The sequence below is a fragment of the Narcine bancroftii genome, chromosome 14, assembly GCF_036971445.1.
Source record: "Narcine bancroftii isolate sNarBan1 chromosome 14, sNarBan1.hap1, whole genome shotgun sequence".
Lineage (NCBI taxonomy): Eukaryota > Metazoa > Chordata > Chondrichthyes > Torpediniformes > Narcinidae > Narcine > Narcine bancroftii.
This window is the reverse complement of record NC_091482.1, coordinates 43738917-43758296: the sequence shown is the minus strand read 5'-3', so window position 1 is coordinate 43758296 and position 19380 is coordinate 43738917. Positions and strand designations below refer to the sequence as shown.

Here is a 19380-nt window from a genome sequence, read left to right as displayed (position 1 = left end):
GTTATGTATTCCATTAATATTTAAAGACATATAGTTCAGCGTAGCCTTTTTATATTTTGTTTATCTTCTCTTTCCGTTTTTCCATCATTACCTTTCCTCCTTTTCCATTTCTGTTTTCTTATTTTCAACTCTTTATAAGACAACATTCCTACAACATCCAACATTTTCCTTATTCTCCTATTTCTATCTTATTTATCCCCAATCTCCCCTTCACCTCCTGAGTTGTCCTTTATCCCTTGTCGGACAACCACATCTCCCCTCTCCATTTGGATTTGCGAATCCACTCGCAAGCGTCAACTGATTTTGCAGTGACCGCTATTTCCCCCCACCCCGCCTCCCCCAGAAAAGATTTTACTTTTCAGATGTCACAAAGGTCACTCTTTTAATTCCCTCCTTATTCTCTCTATTCCATTACCTTCCCTTATTAATTCTTGTCTATACTATCTATATTTTCCTCTAAGTACAGATACATTCATGTATGCTCATTGTCTCTATTCACTCTTATACCTCTTTACCCGCATACATATCAATCGTGATCATTTTTACTCTCATTACCCGTCTTCATCCCTCAGTCTATTTTTGTCTTTACCCACATACATATCAATCGTGATCATTTTAACTCTCATTACCCGTCTTCCTCCCTCAGTCTATTTTTGTAATTGTTCTGCAAATTTTCGTGCTTCTTCTGGATCCGAGAATAGTCTGTTTTGTTGTCCTGGAATAAATATTTTCATTACCGCTGGATGTTTTAGTATAAATTTATACCCTTTCTTCCATAAAATCGCCTTTGCTGTATTGAACTCTTTTCTCTTCTTTAGGAGTTCAAAACTTATATCTGGATAAATGAAGATTTTTTGCCCTTTATACTCCAGTGGTTTGTTGCCCTCTCTTACTTTTTCCATTGTCTTCTCCAGTACCTTTTCTCTTGTAGTATATCTTAGGAATTTTACTACAATAGATCTTGGTTTTTGTTGTGGTTGTGGTTTAGAGGCCAATACTCTATGTGCCCTTTCTATTTCCATTTCTTGCTGTAGTTCTGGACATCCTAGGATCCTGGGGATCCAATCTTTTATAAACTCTCTCATATTCTTGCGTTCTTCATCTTCCTTAAGGCCCACTATCTTTATGTTATTTCTTCTGTTATGGTTTTCCATTGTATCTATTTTTTGAGCTAGTAGTTCTTGTGTCTCTTTAGTTTTTTTATTAGATTTCTCCAATTTCTTTTTTAAGTCTTCTACCTCCATTTCTGCTGCTACTGCCCGCTCTTCCATCTTGTCCATTTTCTTTCCCATTTCTGTTAAGGTCATCTCCATTTTATTTATTTTCTCTTCTGTGTTGTTTATTCTTTTTCTTAAATCCTTAAATTCCTGTGTTTGCCATTCTTTAAATGACTCCATGTATCCTTTAATAAGAGCAAGTATATCCTTTACCTTGCCTTTCTTTTCTTCTTCTATTTCCCTGTACTCTTCCTCTTCCTCTTCTTCTTCCTCTGGGTTGACCATCTGTTGTTTCTTTGGTGCCCTTTCCTCCTCTTCTTTCTTGTTTCTATTGTCTTCTGTGGTCTCTTCTTGCTGCAGGTGTTCTGCAGCTGTCGTTGCCGGCTGTGGAGGTCGACTCCCCAGCTGGTCCCCCCTCCCGTCGGTGTGTTTTTTTTCATTCGCATCGCGCATGCGCGAAGTATCGTGCATGCGCGGTTGCGCACTTTTACTCGGCTCTGCGAGCCATTTTTGTAGTCCATTATTTACCGACCTGAGGGAGCGGGTTTCTCTCTCCGCAGCGGGCCTCTTCGGACAGGTAAGGCCTTCACCTTTTTCCTCCTTTGTCTTCTCTTCCTCTCTTCTTACCGTTGCTTTCGATTTTTCTTTTTTTGTCGCCATCTTCTTTCCACCTTTATACTCACTTTTCTGTAACTTTTATTTCTGTGCCTTTGTGTTTTCCTTTGTTTTTCCCGACTTTTCTGGAGAGGGCTGGAGTTCACCGTCCGGCCACTACTCCATCACGTGACTCCCCCAGATAACATTAATCCTAATGGATTATGTTTAGGTATCTGATCTTCCCATCCTTCTCCAGAACTGTTTCCTTTGCTACTTACTCCTCCCATACTAGCAGGTAAATAAATTCCTCTTAAAGGAATCCAGTAACTATTCCTAGCGAGCTTCCTTAACGTCCTCCCGTCTTTTGTTCTCAATGCCTCCTCTTGGATATCACTCACTTCGTCCACTGACCAGTCACTCTTCATCCAGGAGTCCAGCTGAATCAGCTGGGGTGCACCTACCCCCGTCGTCAGGCACTCTGTCAGTGGAGGGAGTGCGATCCCGGACGATCCCCCATTTGTGAGAAACAGAAGTACCTTCACAGATTTCACTCGAGACAAAAATTGAGAACAAAGAACATTTATTGTACAACAGTGCAAGGTTGGGTGCTTCCCCTTACCATGGGAACACACACACATATACTGGGGGGACCATCGCCTTCCCAAGATCGTGTTATATGGCGAGCTCTCCACTGGCCACCGTGACAGAGGTGCACCAAAGAAAAGGTACAAGGACTGCCTAAAGAAATCTCTTGGTGCCTGCCACATTGACCACCGCCAGTGGGCTGATAACGCCTCAAACCGTGCATCTTGGCGCCTCACAGTTTGGCGGGCAGCAGCCTCCTTTGAAGAAGACCGCAGAGCCCACCTCACTGACAAAAGGCAAAGGAGGAAAAACCCAACACCCAACCCCAACCAACCAATTTTCCCTTGCAACCGCTGCAATCGTGTCTGCCTGTCCCGCATCGGACTGGTCAGCCACAAACGAGCCTGCAGCTGACGTGGACTTTTTACCCCCTCCATAAATCTTCGTCCGCGAAGCCAAGCCAAAGGATGTGTGTGAAAAAAAAGGTTGAGACTCATTGGTGTAAAGCATTTGGTAAGCCAAGGTTGAGTACTCTTTCATGACTAGAATATGGGCATTATCATCACCCCCTCCTCCCCTTGTTTTGGATCAATTGGGTTTTACAACAAGTTTTACCAGTGCAGCTAATTTGGTATTTGGAACCACGCTTGAGGAAGCAGGGCCAATGCTTAAATGTTTTAAAGTTTTACCTTTGTCATAATGTTTATTCCTTCCAAGAATGTTTTTCAACTGGGGCAGCATGGTTGGCGTGGCAGTTAGTGCAATGCCTTTATAGCACCGAGACTGGGACTGGGGAACGAATCCCGTGCTGTTTGCCACAGGTGAACGTGTCCGTCACATGCCGGAAGTAGAAAGGAGACAACACCGGAAGCGCCGTTGCCTGGCGACGGGCGCCGCCGGGCCGGGCCGGGACCATGCCGGTGCTGGTAAGGGATTACACATGGGAGCAGGTGCGGTCCCGTTTGTTCATCACCGTGCCCCTCAGGGGGGTCGGCGCCCGGAACGTGCACCTCTTCTGTACAGAATCTTACCTCAAGGTGAGGGAGGCGACGGCACAGTCCGGCGGGGGTGGAGGGAAAGAGTGTGGAGGGAAAAGAGGGTGGAGGGAAAAGAGGGGGAAGGGGTGGTGGGAGGGGGGGAGAGAGGGGGGGAGAGGGGGTGTAAGGGAGAGAAGGAGAGGGTGGGGAGGGGGAGAGGGGGAAAGAGGGAGGGGGTGTAAGGGAGAGAAGGAGAGGGTGGGGAGGGGTGTGGGAGGGAGGGGATTGGGCAAGGGAGAGGGTGGTTGAGAGGTTGGGGGAGGTGAGCTGAAGGGACGGAGGATGAGGAATGGTGAAAAGTGAGGGAAAGGAGAGAAATTAGGAGTGGGGAGGGAAAGAGAGAGAGAAACTGATGGAGAGGTGAGAGAAGGAGGAGCAGGGATCTGTGTTGGGACCATTGTTGTTTGTTGAATATACCAATGATCTTGATGAAGATGCCAGTGCTTTCACTGTATCCTTATTTACCCTCTTCACACAAAAATATGGAAGATCAGGTCCTGGGATTGATGACTGTTCAGACCCCTTAATTTTTCCAATACTTTCATTTGACCCTATGTTAATTTTCTTGAGTATCTCATTCTTGAGTATCCCAGTATTTCCAGAAGGTTGTCTGAATCTTCAGTGAAGACACACACAAAGCACTTGCTTAATTTATCTGTAAATTCCATATTCCACAGAACAATTTCTCTTATCTCAATTTGTAAGGTAGTCAAATCTTATGCTAATATTTGCCATTTTATGTGTACACAAACTCTTCCTCCTGTATTTTACTTCCACTTTCTTTTTCAGTGCTTTAGAACTCATTTTACAGAATTATGAAATGTTTCAACTCCTCTATCTTTGTGCTGCTTTGATAATATTTTTGGTGGAGAAAGGGTGGGAGAGAGGTCTAAAGAGTGTTGGTAAACAGAAGCAAAGTGGGAAAATTGGGAGGAGGGGTGGTGAAGGAGGGGAAAAGAGAGGGGAGATAGGGAAACGATGAACTGCACCCCTGCGCCCTCCTCTTCATTCAAACATAGTCCTCAATAGGTTCTCCAAATTAACCATGCATTCTTAATCAGTAAATTTGATCCACCTACAAGTGCGTGGCCAACGCAGTATTGATAGTCTTCAACGTATGACCTACACGAGTTACATCCACCTGCACGTACAACTGAGATCCTTTACTAAAGGTTATTTTGTTGAAAATCTTTCTGGAAAAATTGTTTTAATACCTTGTTAAGACATACGAATCTGACTTATGACCAATCCAATTATGACCCATTCTTTGGTCCCATTTATGGTTGTAAGTTGAGGACTACCTATACACAAGAAGATGAATGAAACAAGAGCACTGGTGATGGGTTGCAGGATGTCATAGATCTTAGTGAGGACAGAGAGTGGTGTATTAAATTTTGACCTTTTTAGATTCAGATTTCAGATTTATCGTCAGAGTACATACATGATTTCACATACAACCCAAAGATGCTTTTTTCTGTGGATGAGGCAGAATTACCACTTACTGGCAGTGCAAAAAAAAACCTGACTTAATGACCAAATGTAAACAAATAAAGAAATGAAAACAAACTGTGCAATATGGAGAAATAAAAATCATCAAAGTGCAAAAGTGCGAGCCCTTAACTGACTCCCTGATTGAGTTTGTTATTGAGGAGTCTGATGATGGAGGGGGAGCAGCTGTTCCTGAATCTGGTGGTGCGAGTCTTGTGGCCCCGATGCCTCTTTCCTGATGGTAGCAGCAAGAACAGAATGTGTGCTGGGTGAAGTGGATTCTTGATGATTGTTGCTGCTCTCCAATGGCAACATTCTCTGCAGATGTTGTCAATGGTTGGAAGGGTTTTGCCTGTGATGTCCTGACCTGTATCCACTACCTTTTGCTTGGGAATATTCGTGTCCCTATACCAGACCATGATACTTTCCACCACATATCTGTAAAAATTTGCCAGGTTTTCCAATGTCATGCCAAACTTCTGAAAACTCCTGAGGAAATAGAGGCGCTGACATGCTTTCTTCATGATGCCATTAGTGTGTTGGACTGAGGAATGATCCTCCAAGATAGTGACTCCCAAGAACTTAAATTTGCTCACCCTCTCCACCTCTGATCCTCCAATAATTACTGGATCGTACACCTCTGGTTTCCTTTCCTGAAACGATTTCACAATTTCAGGGATGGAGGTTTTTAAAGCATTGCTGTTCTGTGAGTATATAAGAGCCATCATTTTTCAGATCGGCGCACATGAAACAATAAATTTCATCACCTGTTCATGACAATATATCTGATTCTGACAGTATGATCATGGTAATATCTGTAAATTGATTGAGAATTGTTCATATTGTATTAAAAGTGTTTTTAATGTTTGATTTAAAAAAAAAAGATTTTATTTACTTTGGGGTGGCATGGTTAGTGTAGTAGTTAGCATGAAGCTATTATAGCGCCAGTGACCAGGGTTCTAATCTGGCGGTGTCTGTAAGGAGTTTGTACGTTCTGCTTGGGTTTCCTCCAGATCCTCTGGGCCTTCACCCTTCAAAAAAAAAACATATGGGGGTAATAGGGTATTTGGGCAGCGCGGGCTTGTGGTCCGGAAGAGCCTGTTACCATCTCAATTTTTAAAAAATTAAATTTCTGCAGTTGATGACTGGATATCTGTGTTTGCTGACAGGTATGTGGATTATTTTAACAGGTGAACTTCCCTCCTTTTCTGTTTGAAGTATTGTTATATGCTTCTATTGATGTGGAAAAAAGCTCTGCTAAAGTTGGCAATGGTGTTGTCATCTTAACCCTGTATAAGAAAGAACCTAGAATGTGGGAACAACTTGTAACAGTTGAAGGTGAGGAAATTATTTTTGCTTCATGTGGCCTTTAGATCAAAATAAATTTTGTGTGAAATATAACAGTGTTGATTATTTAAAACTTAGTAATTGTGAATCATTTTACTTTGATAGTTAATAAAGAAAAGTTGCAAAAAATGAGGGAGAGTGTCATCCTTGCTGCTCAAGAGAAAGCACAGCAAACTGCTGAGGAAAAAGCAATTAAAAAGCGAGAAAATGAGAAGTATTCATTGGAGAAGATGATGAAGGTAACTATTGTTACAAATGTTGACTATTTCAGTTTTTATTTTCCATTTGTGAACTTGGACTGGTGAATTTGTGCAAAACAACTCATTTCTGTAGAATTCAAATAACATGCACCAGAATAATGAAGTTTTTAAAACATTATTCAAAATGGTTGGCTGCCAAGTAGATGGAATGTGGAGAAAATAAGCCTTTCTGGCATCTGAAGATTTCAAAGATTTTCTATAATTTTTTTTCTGTCAAATGAGGAAGAAAAATCACAATTTTACAAATTATTGTGAAAGGCTGCAATAATACTCCTAAACTAGTGCTGGTCAGAGGGGATGCCAATTCAAACAGCACAATCAAATAAATGAAAAGAAGATCAATAAAGTTGTGCTGCAACCATGACAAGAGATTTTCATTTTTAATCTGGTTTTGTTGATGATATTGTTAAATAATTTAGTGGCTTAATCAAAAATCTATCTGGAAACTAAAGACAGGCAGTAGAACTTCCAGAATCTGTCAAAACTTCACTTGTAGTTGTGTGACTACTGTATGTTTTAATTTTTCATTTAATGCAGCTGTAGTGGTAGCTACAACGATCGAGAGATTGAAAGAAACCACAGGTCGAGGTGAATTCCAGTTTCAACTGTTTATTTGGAACCTGCGCACTGCTCTTTAAGAGCAAGCCCACACCACATCAGCACATCGCAGCCGAAAGGGCACACATGATGGCCGAGGCCACGAGGAATCCCCGAATCCGATGCAGCTATCTTAACACGGCTGCTCCGCTATCACGGCCTTCACATATGGAGCCAGTTTATCTGCGTCACGATGTGCGCCGCCACACAACCCCCTCCTCCCACCAGAACCAGCTTTAGTGTCCTGTTGCTTTGGCTGCACGATCACGACCGGTTGGCTGAGGTTCAAGTGGGCTGCTTTCAGTCTGTCCGCCGTGAACAACTCCTTTTTTCCCCCAATGTCTAAAGTGAAAGTCTTGCTGGAATTGCATAGGACCTTGTATGGGCCTTCATAGGGGCGTTGGAAGGGTGCTGGGTGTGGGCCGTGCTGAACAAACACAAAGTCGGCAGTTGCTAAGTCTTCGGAGATGCATGCCGGCCGATTGCCGTAGTGGTGGGGGCGGGGGGTGCAAACCCGCCCAACTTGTCCTGCAAGTCGCATAACAGTGCTCTCTCTCCGGTGCTCGAGTCTGGAGTCAGGAAGAAGAACTCACAGGGTAGGGACAAGGGTGCGCCATAGACCAGTTCCGTGGAGGATGCTTTTAAGTCCTTTTTGGGTGCTGCCTGATGCCCAACAGAACCCAGGGGAGCTCATCCGCCCAGTTGGGGCCATCTAACCGAGCCATGAGGACCAATTTTAAGTGTCGGTGGAAGCTTTCCACAAGTCTGTTGGCCTGCAGATGGTAGGCGGTGGTGAAATGAAGTTTGATGCCCAACCGGTTTGTGAGTTGCGTCCAGAGTGCGAATGTGAACTGTGCACCTCTGTTGCTGGTCATGTGTGCCGGCACCCCAAATCTCGTGATCCAATAGGGCCCTGGTGCAGGAGTCAGTCAAGGTGTCCTTGAGAGAAATGGCTTCCAGCCACCGCGTTGTGTGGTCGACTACCGTGAGGAGGTAGTGGACATCCTTGTCGATGTGCAAGTGATCGAGACGTTTAGCTTGGGGGGTCAAATTGCTGTGCTGGGGTCTTGACAAGGTGGTGAATTTTAAAAGTCTGGGATTGGGTGCAGTTACACGCCATCTGTGCGACCTGTTTCCTGAGGCCGTGCCAGATGAATCTCTCAGCTACCATGTGCACCATGGCTTTGATGAATGGATGCGCAAGGTCATGGACCATTTTGAAGGCCTGGTGCCTCCATTGCTGTGGCACTACCAGGTGCGGTGTGCCGGTGATGATATCACACAGAAACGTATCGGGGTTGTCCGGTAGCTTAAGGTCCTAGAAGTGGAGGCCGGTGATGGCAGTGAGGAAGTCCTGGCTTCCTTGTCCCCCTTTTGTGCCTGCGCTAATTGTGAATCGTCTAAGCCAGGGGCTAAAGTTTGGATTGTGGGTTGCAAGAGCGCATCAACCATGACATTGTCTTTGCCTGCCAGGTGCTGGATGTACGTAGTGAATTCGGAGATGTAGGACAGATGGTGTTGTTGGCACACTGACCAGGGGTCCTTGGTCATGGCGAGGGCTTGGGTTAGGCGCTTGTGGTCTGTGAAGACCATGAACGACCTGCCCTATAGGAAGTAGCGGAAGTGTCTGATTGCCAAATAGAGGGCCAGGAGCTCCCTGTCGAACACACTGTATTTCATCTCAGGGGGGCGCAGGTATCGGCTGAAGAATGCCAGGGGTCTCCACTGACCTAGAGACTGCTCCAGGATGCCTCCGATGGCTGTGGCTGAAGCGTCTACGGAGAGCGCAGTGTGGATGTCAGACCACAGGTGGACTAGTAAGGTGGTTTCACCAGGGCATCCTTGGTAGCGACGAAAGCTGCTTCGGCCTCCTCCATCCATGCCAAGGTCTTACTCTTGGTGTCAAATCATTATAAACAACGGTCGCATGATGTGGGCTGCCCCCGGGATGAATCTATTATAAAAAGTTAACCATCCCGGTGAATTCCAGCAGGCTCTTGAGGGTGTTGGGTCGAGTGAAGTGGTAGATGGTTGTGACCTTCTCTACCGATGGTGTAGCATCATCTGCCGCAATCATGTGACCTAACAATTGCGTGGACTCCTTGCTGAACTGGCATTTGGCCATGTTGACTGTGGAGCCAAATTCCGCCAGATGGGTAAACAGTAGGCAAAGGTGGGCCTTGTGCTCAATCATGATCTCTGCTACCAATGAGGATGTCATTGAGATAGATGAACACAAAATCCAAATCCTTGCCCAATGCATCCATCAGGTGCTGGAAGGTTTGCTCCTCGTTCTTGAGGCTGAAGGGCATGCACAGGAATTCGAACAGGCCAAACAGGGTAATGATCGCTGTCTTGCCGATGTCATCAAGGTGTACCGCGATCTGGTGGTAGCCCCGTACAAGGTCGACCTTTGAAAACAGCCTCGCGCCGTGCAGTTTGGTGGTGAAGTCTTGAATGTGGGAATGGGGTAACGGTCTGGTGTGATTGCATCATTCAGGTGGTGATAGTCCCCGCAGGGCCTCCAACCATCCAAGGCCTTGGGTACCATATGCAGTGGGTTGTCTGATCTATGGACTATCCCCAATTTCTTGCATGTGGGACGACTTCCCTTTGGCTAGTTGCAGTTTTTCTGGGGGCAGCCTTCTGGCCTTGGTGTGGAGTGGAAGGCTTTGGGTCGGGATCTGGTGCAGCATGCCGTGTGGGGGCATAATGGAGGTGAATTATGGTTGCAGGACCATCGGGAATTCTCTGAGGATGAGGGCATATTCATCTTTGGGGGCGCTGACTGCGGCTACGCCTGGGTCACTGGTGACAGTGGCTTCAAGGCAGATTGTCTGGAAGGTACGGGTGTGTACGGATGCATTTGCCTTTGAGGTCCACCAGGAGGCTGTGGGCCTGGAGGAAGTCAGCGCCAAGGATCTCTGTGCCTACCGCAGCCAGGGTGAATCACCATTGGAATTTGTCTCTCCCCAGCAGAATCTGCACGTTGCATGTGCCGAAATTCCTGATGTCGGTGCCGTTGGCTGCCTATAGCAAGGGGCCTCGTGGTCAGGTGCGAGTTTCCAGGGTGGTTGGTGGGATGACACTGAGTTTGGAGCCGGTGTCAACCAGAAAGTGCCAGCTGCTTGCTTTGTCGGTCACGTGGAGGAGGCTGTTAGTGTGGCCAGCCGTTGCATCCATTAACGGCGGTTGGCCTGGTTATTTTCCTGGAACAAGCAGGGTTGTCTGCATTTGCGTGCCTCGGCTCCCCAGCGCTGGTGGTAGAAGCACCAAGTATTGTTTAGGCCCTCCATCTTGTTTTTGGGGCACGGCTGTGGCTGGCTGGGTCCAAGGCATGTCACCTGACTCATGGTGGCTTCGTTTTCATGCGCCACAGGATGTCTGCTCGGGCTGCTGCCTTGTGTGGGTTGGAGAAATCTTCATCGGCCAACGGGAGCTGGATGTCATCTGGCATCTGTTCAAGGAAAGCCCGCTCGAACATGAGGCACGGTTTGTGGCCTTCTGTCAGAGTGAGCATTTCATCCATGAGGGCGAACGGGGTCCTGTCCCCCAAGCCGTCCAGGTGCATGAGCCTGGCAACGCGCTGAAGTCTGGACAGACCGAACGTGCTGAGGAGGTGTTTGAGGACAGGGTATTTACCCTTCTCGTGTGGGTTGTGGATCAGGTCGTCCACTCTGGTGGCAGTCTCCTGGTCAAATGCGCTGATGATGTGGTAGAAAATTGTCAAGTTGGAGTTGATTTGCCGGAGGTGAAACTGTACTTCTGCTTGCTCGAACCATGTGCATGGGCGAAGTGTGCAAAAGGGGGGCAGTTTCACTGTGACTGCATTCACTGCTGCCATGTCCATGACTGAGAGGCCAGAAATGTCTGGACTGGTTGGGGTTACCAATTGTAGTGGTAGCTACAACGATCAAGAGATTGAAAGAAACCACAGGTCGAGATGAGTTCCAATTTCATCTGTTTATGTGAAACCCGCGCACTGCTCTTTAAGGGTGCCTCGTCACCATGTTGGCTGCAACGTCATGACGCAGCTGAAAGGGTGTGCAGGATGGCCGAGGCCACGAGGAATCCCTGAACCCAACAGCGCATTCTTAACGCGGCTTCTCCGCTACTGTGGCCGTCACGCGCAGAGCCGGTTTGTCTGTGTTGCGATGTGTTCCGCCACACAGCTTTACTTTTTAATTGTTCCCATTTGTAGAATCATCATAACTTAAAACTCGACTTGCTCTTGACCATTGCTCTAGTCGCATGTAGGAGAGAAGACTGAAGGGATCTTTAAAAAAAAATACATCCCTGCAGGCACTACCACAGACTTTTGGATTTTTCAAATTATTGTCTTCCTCTCACCTCATTATTACAAACTCTGCTATGTCTCCAACAGGTCCCAGCTTACTGTAATGAAGTTGACTTCCCCCTTACCTCCCCGAACCCCCCCCCCCACTCAAATTCAAGACCTTCAACCCTATCTTCTTCTCTAACCATTGAAATACTGAGTTGTGGCCACTATTTTCAAAATGGTTCCCACTCCACTTCCTCCACCTGATTCAGTGACAAAGTCCAATGGTGCTTTTCCTTCTCCTGCACTCACCTCACATGCCTGTCACTCTATTCTATCACCTCTTTCTGTTGTTTGCCTACAAATTTGTCCCTCCAACTCCTGAAGACTGTGCGATAGTTTGTAATATATATGCAGACAATGTCCTTGTTGTTCCCAATTAGCACCCTATGTCCTTATTTAGGGAGCTTCTTGGAATATCCTCCCTGAATACTGAAATAATGCATTTTTTCATCTCCTCCCCTCTGTTAATCTTGAAAAGTCTATACCTGGAGAGGTTGAGATGCCAGCCCTGCCAGTCTTTCATCTAAATGCCACCATAGTCAGCAGCAAATGCACTTGTAATTGGAGTTAAATCAAAAGTCTGCCAAGCATAATCCTGGAGACACTCAGCAGGTCAGACACAGTCCTTTATATAGCAAAGATAAGGATACATCACCAACATTTTGGGCATCAGCCCTTCATCAACATATGAGAAAATGCAGGCATGTGCCTGAACCGGGCACCTGCCTTCATTTAAAAAAAAAATTCTTTGATGAAGAGCTCAAGCCCAAAGCGTTGGTGATGTATCTTTACTATAGTTCAGGGGCCTGCCTACAGTTTGCTCATAAATATATCTTTATCTTCGCTGCAGAAAGTACACGGTTTGATCTACTGAGTTTCTCAGAGTTGTAATTTTACACTTTTGTTAGTCTCCTGGTGATCAAGGCCTATATAAGGCATATTACAGGACACATGGTCTCTAAACTTCCAAATGAAAGAATAATGCAATTTGAAAGTTCTCAATTAAAACTTAACATGTGCATTTTGAGTACAATGGACATAAGCATGGCTTATATAAAAGAAGGATCTACCTGTGTTTATGTTAAACACTACAGATAGAGGAAGAGAACAGAAAACAGATTGAAGAATGGAAAAAACAAGAGCAAATAAAAGCCACAGAAGAGCTAGAAAAGTGGAAGCTTCAGAAGCACAAAGAGGAGGAACTAAAGATTGAGGCAGAAAAAAGAAAGAGAAAAAAAGATGAAAAAAAAGTGCAAAATTCTCCTTCACATGCATCAGGTAAGCCCCCTGTCAAAGATAGTCAATGGATTTGACATCAGTGATAATATAGAAGCCTATTTTGGATGTGAAATCTGCTTCATTTACAGAGGATTAGCAAAAACTAATTTGAAATAGTGTCTCACAAAATCACTGATAAAAGACGATCTCTATGACGAGTCAAGTGATCCAATCCATATTTAGCTTCCCTGGAGCAGATAAGATCGCGTCATGAGCAGTGAATGCAGTGATTGCATTGCAAGAAATACAGGTAGAAAGTTGCTTCAAGTGGAAAGTATTTGGGGCCCTGAATATTGTAAAATGAGAATGTAAAAGGGTAGAAATTTTAACCAGAAAATGCATGGTAAGGGGCACTGGAAATTGGTAGCAAAGAAAGTGAACTAAAGCATCCAGAAGAGAAATAATTTATTTAAAATACTGATAAGCATGGGGAGAGGAACATACGATTGGCAGAGTCATAAATTCTGGAATATGAATGGAGAATGTAGAGGCTTCTTTATGATGAAGACAAAGGGAATCCTATCATGGTGCTGAATGAGATGAGAACTACCCAGGAAGATTTAGTAGAAACCAGGAAATGGAGCAGATATGGTTACGCCTTTTCCATTTTGGTGGAGATAAACCTACTATTGAAGTAGAAGCAAAACACATTGGAAGGAATGGTTTGGTAGGTGGCATCGTGACAACTGATGTGACAGATAAAGTGGTAGAATGGAAGGAAGTGAAAATCTGGTAGTTTGGAGAATAAAAATAGAAACACATGGTTAAAATTTTAAATATAAACAAAGTACAGGCGCTATTCAGAAGGTCAAACAGTATTTGTGGACAGAGAAACAGTGTTTCAGGTTAATGACCTTTTTTGCAGAACATTTACTGTTTGTACCTTGTTTCTTAACATGGAAATTGAGAAGTTGAGGAGGGGAAGGAAAGAATTCTTCCTTCTGCTTTCCTTCACAGGAAGACTGAGATGGTCTGTAATATATCCACAGCAAAGGGACAATGTCCTTTTTATTCCCAATTTTCACCCTGTTTCATTATTTGAGGAGCTTCTTGGAATATCCTTAAGAAGCTATTTGAGCAGAATGCAAAGGTGAGGAAACATTTTGGTTCAGTGCAGGTACCAATACAGTTAGTAATATTTTGTTGGGGGTGGGCATGTTTAATGTAGTGGTGGGCACAATGCTATTACAGTGCCAGTGACCTGGGTTCAAATCTGTCCCTGTAAGGAGTTTGTACATTGTCCTATGTCCCCGTGAGTTTTCTTCAAGTGCTGTGGATTCCTTCCTCGTTCCAAATATAAATGGGGTTAATAGGTTCCATGGGTGTACTTGGGTGGCATGGGCCAAGTATATAGCACATCAAATTACATTTAGTCCTGATTTATTGTCAGGAATCCAGGGGAAGGAATTGAATGGTGGTTAAATTGGAGGAAGTGGTGACCCCTGTCCTGCAGAATGCAAATTAATTTTGCAATTTATCAATCCTAAAAGAAAACGCATTTGACTGTACATGATGGGAGAAAACATGATGAGCAGAAATCTCTTTCTATTAAGTACAGTATGAGGGAATCAAAAGATATTTTATTCAGGAGTCAAAAAATTGTCTTTTGCCCTCTTTACTAATTCAGTTTTTCTGACATTTGTTTGAAATGGAATTTGATTGTCTGGAATTTTAATGCTGCAGTGCTTATCTTTGGTTACATCAGAATCACAGGATGGATCCATTCAGCCCGCAATCAATAGTTCTAAACAGTTGGGTTCAATTTCCTTGGTTTTCATGCCACTGAGTCAACAATGCATGCTTAACCATAGTTAGAGGTAAAACACAGGATTCTGTTGACACTGTGGTTATGTGAAAAAACACACAAATGCTGTAGAAACTCAGCAGGTCAAACAGTGCCTTTATGTAGCAAAGGTGAAGATGCATCACCAACGTTTTGGGCTTGAGCCCTTCATCAAGTCTCTTCTTGTCAGTCAGCCCACTGCTTTCCGTCCACCCCTCCTCATCACCTGCCATTTTTTCTGCAACTGGTGTAACACCTGTCCCTTTGCCTCTCACCTCCCCACAATCCAGGGTCCTAAACAGGCCTTCCAGGTGAAGAAGAGAGACGTCTGAACAAAAGGGGGAAGGTGGGGAGTGGTGATGCCTTTTCCCCCCCCCCCACCCCTTTAACTAGTTATTCCTGTTCCTACTTCCTTTCTCTCTCCACCAGCCTATACTCCTCTCCCTTAACCCTAATGTTGTCTCCCACCCTCACCACACCTCCCCTTCCAACTTTTGTTCGGACATCTCTCATGTTCCCCCAAACCTTGATGAAGGGATCAAGCCCAAAACATTGGTGATATATCTTCACCTTTATACATAAAGGCACTGTTTGACCTGTTGAAGTTTCTCCAGCATTTGTGTGTTTTTTTTTTTACTTAACCATAGTTAGATAAGTCAAAATGGAATGCACGATGAACTTGGCAGGTCAAGCAGCATTTGTGGTTTGTTGACGAGTAAGTTGACATTTTGGGCCAAGGCCCTCCATCAGGGCTCAAAGGGAGCCAGTGGAGAGCTATTCAAGGAAGGAAGGTTCTCACTTTCTACAGATCAGAGCTAGGCTTGGACACTTTCATTGGTCTTAGCTAAGTCTACATTTTTGTTGGTTACATGGAACTGTCCTTGATCCAAGCCTATCCTGGTGAACACATGACCAGCTCTTTTTCAGCTACATTAATGACAAAATTAGTGCTGCTTCATTAATTTAATCATTTTCACTACCAACTTCCATTCCACCTTCATATTCACCAGGACTGTCTACGATACTTCTTTTTCTCTAGCTTTCTGTCTCCATCTTTGAAGACAGATGAACCAGTGCTGGAGGAACTTGGTGGGTCAGGCAGCACCCATGGAATTTTTCAGGCTGAAAAACGTTTATCAGACTAACCAAGGTCATCTTCCATAAAACACCCTGATTCCACAGTTGCTGTGACCATCTCCTCCCACATTGTCTCCTGAAAGAAAGCCATCCCTTTTTAATCAAGATCTCCATTTTTGCCATATTTATCCTCAGGTTAAGGCCTTCAGCTCTAATGCTTCTGAAATATCCTCCTCCTTCCTGAAATGTAGCTTCCTCTGTGCAGTCATGGATGGATCCCTCTTCCCACGGAATGCTGAATGACCAAAGGAACTGCTCACACTAACCATCCGAGACTCTCATATTCATTAAACTATTTATTTGTGTAGATGAAATACTTGTCCTGTATATGTATTGTTTGTCTGTATGTGTGTTATGTCTGGTTGTATGTCTGCCTGTTTTGCACCAAGGAGTGGAGAATGCTGTTTTGTTGGTTTGTACTTGTACAATCAGATGACAATAAACTTGACTTGTATGTATTTTCCATATATCTGCTCTGACCCTGGCCTCCCTTCTCCACAGACAGAACAGAGATGGAGTTTCATGGTTCTCGCCTTTCATCCCTCCAACCTCAACATCCTCCTCCATAATTTCCACCAACTTCAAAGCAATACAACCACCAGTCATACCTTCCCCTCTCCTCTCTCTGCTTTCCAGAGGGACTACTCTCTTCTTGTCCGCCCACTGCTTTCCATCCTCCCCTCCTCATCACCTGCCACTTTTTCTGCCACTGATGTTACACCTGTCCCTTCCACCTCTCTCCTCCCCACCATCCAGGGACCTAAACAGGTCTTCCACGTGAAGAAGAGGTTAATCTGCACTTCATCCAACCTGATCCATTGCAGACTATGCACATGATGTGACTGCCTGCAATACTGGTGAAACCAAGTGTAGACAGATTTTGGAGCAGCTGCCCTCATTCCACAATAGCCACTTCAAGCATCTGGTTGCACGTCATTGTAACTCCCCTTCCCACTCCAAAACTACCTATATACCTTCTCTGTTCCCATGAAAAGGCCAAATGCAATTTAGAAGAAAAATCTCAGGCAACTTGAAATCGAATGGCATGAATATTGAATGTTCCAAGAGGGTACTATCCGCCCCACTCACCCATCCACCTTGCTCAGTCAGACCCCCCCCCCCCCCCGTACTATCCTGCCCACACTCACCCATCCACCTCACTCACACAGCCCCCACCCCTGGTACTATCCCCCCAACACTCATCCATCCATCTTGCTGTCAGTCCCACCCCCACTTACCCATCCACCTTGCTCAGAATCAGCCCCACACTCACCCATCCACCTCAGAGTCTGAGAATTAAATAGCACAAAACAGGCCATTCAGCCCAATGTCCAAGGCAACCATTCCATCTTAATCCCATCTCCTACATTTGGTCCATAGCCCTTTATGTTCAAGGAATTCAAGTGCTCATACAAACATCATAACAATGCTTTCAGCGACCTAGCTTCCACCACTCTCTCAGGCAATTCATTCTTTGTCATTCTCCAGGTGAAGAAGATCCCCTTTATTTTTCCTCTAAATCTCTTGGCCTAAATTATGACCCCTCATTTTATCTTTGTTCACCCCTCCCATCCTCTCCTCCACTGGTTCCAGCTGTCCACCATTCCCTTCCCATCTGGTCCACATATCACTCACCAGCCTCTGTCCTACCCTCCTACATAGTGCTGCACTCAGGCATTCCCACTCTGTCCTGCTGCAGGGTCTCGACCCAGAACACCAACCTGCACAGTTTTCCACCCCAATGCTTATTTACCTACTGGCAGCATCCTGTCTTGGTTCTAGATTCCAACATCTGTCTCTTTTGTTTTGGACAAGGCTGTTTAGTAATAGCTCACATTTTTAAACATTACCTGCTGCTTGAAGCTGAATTCAGCTCACCAAATACTCGTGTGATGGATGAGTTAAGTCATAGGCATCAGAAATTTAGAAGGCCTCAAGTTTATAGAGGTAGAATAAGGGATGCCAAACAAGAGTATTTTAGCTGAGTAAAGTCTAGAGCTCAAAGCCAAGGTTAAGTGTGTCAGCAATAGAAAGAGTCAGGCAATGTTATGAAATGGAAATGGGTGATTTTAGTGACACAGTGGAGAGATGGGGTCAGGAATCACATATAATGAGGATTTGCAGAAGTTTTTGCAGGGTTTGTCAAATTTTTAATCATGTCTAAGAACACAAAAGAAATAATTCTTCCTGCTGTTTCCTTGCTGCTGCTTTCACTGCCCTCATTCTCTTCCACACACACCATAGCCCAATCGCCTTGCCACACTCAGCCTGCCAGTACTGTACCCAACAGCACGACAGTTACAAGCTTGTCTTCACCATTCCTTTCATAACTTTATTTATTCATTCAACAGTTATTACATACAATAAGAAAAATACATATTATGAACGGTAAAAAAAATTAATATATAAAATAAAAGAAAAAAAAAAGAACACCCCCCCTCTCAGCCAACTTTCTTTAGGAGAGCCAAAGAAAGAGAAAAGAAAACTGAAATATATTTACTAAAATCTAATCAAGGTAAATCTAAATGTAAATATTCTAAATATAAAGACCACTTTTTAAAAAAAAAAGTATAATTATCATGTAAAACATACATAATTTTTTCCATTACTAAACAAGTTTTCATCTCATTATGCCATCTATTAATATCAATCACATTAGCATTTTTCCATGTACTTGCTATACATTTTTTTGCAACAGATAAAGCTAAATACACAAAAGCAATCTGAAATTTATCTAATCCTAAATCTTTCAAAGGATTCACCTCAAAACAGAGGTGTTTTGATCTTATACAAATGTTCCAAAAATAATTGAATTGCTTTCCAAAAAGATTGTATATATACCCATAACCAAACAGCATGAAAAAAAAAGTTCCAACCGAATTACCACACCAAAAACAACAATCTGATTCACTAAAACCGTTTTTTTTTTTTAAAAACTTTTCAGGCTAAATACAATTGATGTAAAAAAAATTGTAATTAACCATTGCATAATGAACATTTATCAATCTAGTAACACTATTATGACAAATATCTAACCAATCATCCTCAGAAAAAGTAAAATTAATATCCCTTTCCCATTTAATCTTAGATCTATTCCATCCCTTTTTTTTCCATACTTTCCTGTAATATTTGGTACATCAATATATCCCTTCTTTGGTGCAATCACAAGAAAAGATTCAAATTTAGTCAATTTAGGTAAAATCATATTTCTACCAAATATTTGTTTTACTAGAGATTGAAGTTGTTAATAAACAAATAAAGAATTCTCATTAATACCAAAATCTTCCCTCATTTGATTAAAGGATAAAAATTGACCTTCTTTAAAACAATTACCCAAGTTTTTTATACCTTTAGATTTCCAATGTAATAAACATTGATTATACATTGAAAAAGGAATAAGTTGGTGATTATATAATGTTGTAAAAGTCATTAATTTACTCTTAGAACCTATCATTCTATTTTTCCTCATCCATAACTTCATTAAATGTTTTAGTATAGGCACATTATATTGTTGTAATAAATTTAAATTCCATCGAAACAAAAATTGATGTATTTCAAATTCAGAAATATTCGCCATCTCAATTTTAGCCCAACTAGGGGGTTGTTCCAAATCCATTAATGAACTAATAAATTTAAATTGAACTGCCTCATGATAATTTTGAAAATGTGGTAAGCTTAATCCCCCTAATGCATATTTCCAGGTTAGCTTATT

At 43.5% G+C, this 19380-nt stretch overlaps 1 protein-coding gene and 1 long non-coding RNA gene across 2 annotated transcripts in view; one reads left to right on the top strand and one right to left on the bottom strand.

The window, feature by feature from the left end:
* Positions 1-3230, bottom strand: part of LOC138749205 (uncharacterized) — a 65539-nt gene extending 62309 nt beyond the window's left edge. Inside the window, exon 1 of the long non-coding RNA XR_011348476.1 lies at positions 3089-3230. This is a non-coding gene — a long non-coding RNA (uncharacterized lncRNA). The remainder of the gene's footprint in view (positions 1-3088) is intronic.
* A 31-nt stretch (positions 3231-3261) lies between these two features.
* The window catches only part of dnaaf4 (dynein axonemal assembly factor 4), a 53817-nt gene continuing 37698 nt past the window's right edge, over positions 3262-19380 (top strand). The window contains exons 1-4 of the mRNA XM_069910281.1: positions 3262-3436; positions 6115-6262; positions 6377-6510; positions 12565-12748. Of these exons, the coding sequence (XP_069766382.1) occupies positions 3314-3436; positions 6115-6262; positions 6377-6510; positions 12565-12748 (589 nt within the window). The 5' untranslated portion in view covers positions 3262-3313. The remainder of the gene's footprint in view (positions 3437-6114; positions 6263-6376; positions 6511-12564; positions 12749-19380) is intronic.